Source organism: Sciurus carolinensis, chromosome 16, assembly GCF_902686445.1.
Source record: "Sciurus carolinensis chromosome 16, mSciCar1.2, whole genome shotgun sequence".
Classification (NCBI taxonomy): Eukaryota; Metazoa; Chordata; class Mammalia; order Rodentia; family Sciuridae; genus Sciurus; species Sciurus carolinensis.
This window is the reverse complement of record NC_062228.1, coordinates 60513716-60517055: the sequence shown is the minus strand read 5'-3', so window position 1 is coordinate 60517055 and position 3340 is coordinate 60513716. Positions and strand designations below refer to the sequence as shown.

The 3340-nt window shown below is 40.9% G+C and overlaps 1 protein-coding gene across 1 annotated transcript; it reads right to left on the bottom strand.

The window, feature by feature from the left end:
- Positions 1–375: 375 nt before the first annotated feature.
- Positions 376–1320, bottom strand: LOC124966186 (vomeronasal type-1 receptor 4-like). The gene has a single exon (XM_047527236.1). The coding sequence runs from the start codon at positions 1318–1320 to the stop codon at positions 376–378; it is 945 nt and encodes a 314-aa protein (XP_047383192.1).
- Positions 1321–3340: the final 2020 nt, after the last annotated feature.

Sequence of the window (3340 nt, the reverse complement as noted above, 5' to 3'; positions counted from 1 at the left end):
AGCTGAGACATAACCATACATGCAGATAAAGGAAAAATACATCCTACATGTTTTAAAAGTTAATCAACCAGTATAACAAAGAAAGCAGATTTTAAGCTGAAGAATTTTACCATGGTTGTAATCAGTGTATTAAATGTGAAATTTGTATTTGTTACATCTAGTTTTCCAGAAACATTGTTGGATGGATCATAACCTAATATAAGTGATATGCATATGTACATACCTATGTGTACATAAACACACGTGCACATATTATAATAAACAAGCAAGCATATGTGTGTGTGTAGATCGTCATCCCCCTGTAATATGACTGTACAGCTGTTCTTTCAATTTTGAGGATGAAAATGAAGAAACATGTTAGAATTGTGTAAAAGCTTACCATTTACATGTCCCCCCTGATATCAGGGATTTTGTATTTCTTATCCAAGTGACACAGAGCCTGGATGCATTGGAGTCCCTGCTCATGAGCAGAAAGGGGCTGACAGCTGGGAAACATCCAGCTACTATTGCAGCCATGTTCACCAGGAACCAGTTGGGATTATAAATAAGAGTCAAACAAATGTGAAAAGTACAGGAAAGTGTGTAAAACAACACAAAGGTGCTCAGTAGGAGAAGGATGGTTTTGGTGACTCTGGACTCAGGGGAGGATCTGGGGAAGTGAGACTTGTGAACATACTGCATTCTCTGCTTGTGCCTGTGCAGGATGAGAACCATGGAGCTGCTAGCCCAGAGCATGAGGCCCACACACACAGCATCGAGGAATGATATCATTGCTGCAAAAAGGGATTGTAAGGTTTTGTCAGGATGAACACCAGAACAGTACCCATAATCTATCAGGCTTGTGATGTTACTTTTGTTGATTTTTCCAGTCATAAATGCAATAATCATGATATTGATGAGCAGATAGACAATCCAGGTCAGGTATATGGAGGAGCCAATATACTTGGGAGCTTTTAATTTAAGCTCTGAAAAGCTGGAGTCCTCAGGACTGATCTTGATGACCTGGTAGATGCTCAGGAGGCAGGTGCTGCCAAAGGATACACCCCTGCCAACCTTGTGAAGATAGAACAGCAGCTTGCATCCAATATCACTGAGGAAACCATTCACTCCAAAAGCTGCCACTGTCTGGGGAACTCCCCTACACAGGAGGGTTAGCAAGTTGGCCACAATCAAGTGCTTAAGAATCAAGTCTGTGGGCCTTACCCTGCACCCAGTGAAGTCAAGGATCAGGTAATGGAGGAGAAGAAGGAAATTGCCCAGAGCTCCAACCACAGTCTGTGACAGGAAGATGAATCCTAGAGCCACGTCGCTGGCTGCCATACTGCCAGTTTCCTGCTGTCCCAGGTAGAAGGTCCTGCAGGGGAACAGGAGGCTGTGGCTGCACGTGTCCTGTCAACCAAAACCCAGCATGGCCTACTCTCCTGAATGCCCATTGTGAAAACTTTCTTAAGGCTTTGTTTTCACTAGCAGGTTTTAGTGAGGCTTGTATGAATAGTTAAAGCATGAAGTGTGTCAATATCCGTGCTGTGAAGGCAGCACATGGTGATTCCTGAGTCTTCACGACCTGAGGAAGGTGATGAGATGACTTTCCATGAAGACCAGGAGAAAGTGGGCAAACAGAGGTTAAGTCTCTGTCCAAATTTGTATGTGATCAGGTGCTGAGAGGCATCTTGGAACTGGTTCAGTGTTTACAGAGAGGGTGTCAGGAGCCATCAAGTGTCCTAAAGGTAGTGAATGGGTTCTTCTATCAATCCAGCTCATATGTACTTCTGTTTGTCTATATTCCCCATATTTTCTACTGCCAAAATACCTGGTGGTATTTTTTAACATTTTATTGTAACATGATTCCATTTGCTTGTAAATATTTATTCTAAGTTCAAATTCCATTATGAAGGAACATTTAGATATTCTAATAACTACAGATACACTTAGGGAATACAGCACTGCCGGCACCTCTCCCATGTTGAGTTACATGCAATGACACAGGATGGGCTCCACATCAGGAAAGCTACCCCACGACTGACTCATGTGCTTGTGTGTTAGGTACACAGTCCCATAACACCTGTCTCAGGAATTTTGCCACATTCCCAAGCCATGTCTTAATTCTTGGGAAATAAAGGACCAACACATTTTTAAAGAATGTAGTATAGAAAAAAATATTCACTTTTTCAGAATATACAGATATGAGTTAACTAATACCTAAGTAAAACTGTTTCAAGAAAGCAAGATTTGTGAATGATATTATAATTGGAGCCATTCATACAAATTGGCATGTGTCTGCTATTTAAATGTTGAGAAACAAGAATTTCTGCAGTCGTTTGAATACATATATAATTTAAAAATTATTGTTTAGAAAAATTTAGGTCCACATATTTTGAACAGATGGTGAAGAGATCTCCTAAGCCTTCTGCCTCCCTACGCTGCTTCACTCTCAGATTGAGATCACATGATGCGTTCACTAGAATCAGAATGTATTTGACATGAAAAAAGATACACCTCTGACAGGTGGTGTTGGCTGTATTAATCATGTCCACATTTCCATACATGTTCATTTCCACATTAGCAAGTAATGTCCTCGTTATCCTGAATTCTGAGTCTTTCAGGAGGGTACAATTGCACTCTCCATTGGCTGAACTATACTCATAGTCACAGAAAATATCTGCTCAATCACAATCAGCTCACATTCTACAGAGAACCACAAGATATTTGTGAGCTACTGATACTCCATAAAACAGGCAGGGAGGGACTAGACTTCTGACACTAGAAATACTGTAGATTTAGTGTACAATTCCTGTTCTGAAACTGATCATCTGAATGATTTTAAAACAACCTCCTTGGGGCTGAGCTCAATGGCACACAAGTGTATTCCCAGTGGCTCAGGAGGCTGAGACAGGAGGATTACAAGTTCAAAGCCAGACTCAGCAATGGTGAGACATTAAGCAACCCAATGAGAGCCTTTCTTTAAATAAAATACAAAATAGGCTGTGGATGTGGCTTAGTAGCCCAGTGTCCCTGAGTTCAATCCATGGCACACACATAAAAATTCCTGATACACCTTGAAAATCACATTTTGTTTTTATTTGGTTTGAACCACAGCAAATGCTTTCAGAAAGGATTGCATTAAGTTATTAGGAGCCATCATGATTTGGCACTGATGCTGAGACCCCACTTATTTTTACTGGCTACACTCATTCTTCATCAACTACATCTGATGTGGTGCTGGCTTCTCCAGTGTTCAGTTCATAATCTTCTATTCTTAGGTGATTACTTACCCAGATTCTTGAACTGAATCTTCAGTCACAGATGCTGCTCTCAGACTGACACTCAATTACACACCAGG

Bases quoted from the DNA above. Each gene is read 5' to 3' on its own strand.
- LOC124966186 (XM_047527236.1), bottom strand. From the start codon at position 1,320: ATGGCAGCCAGCGACGTGGCTCTAGGATTCATCTTCCTGTCACAGACT.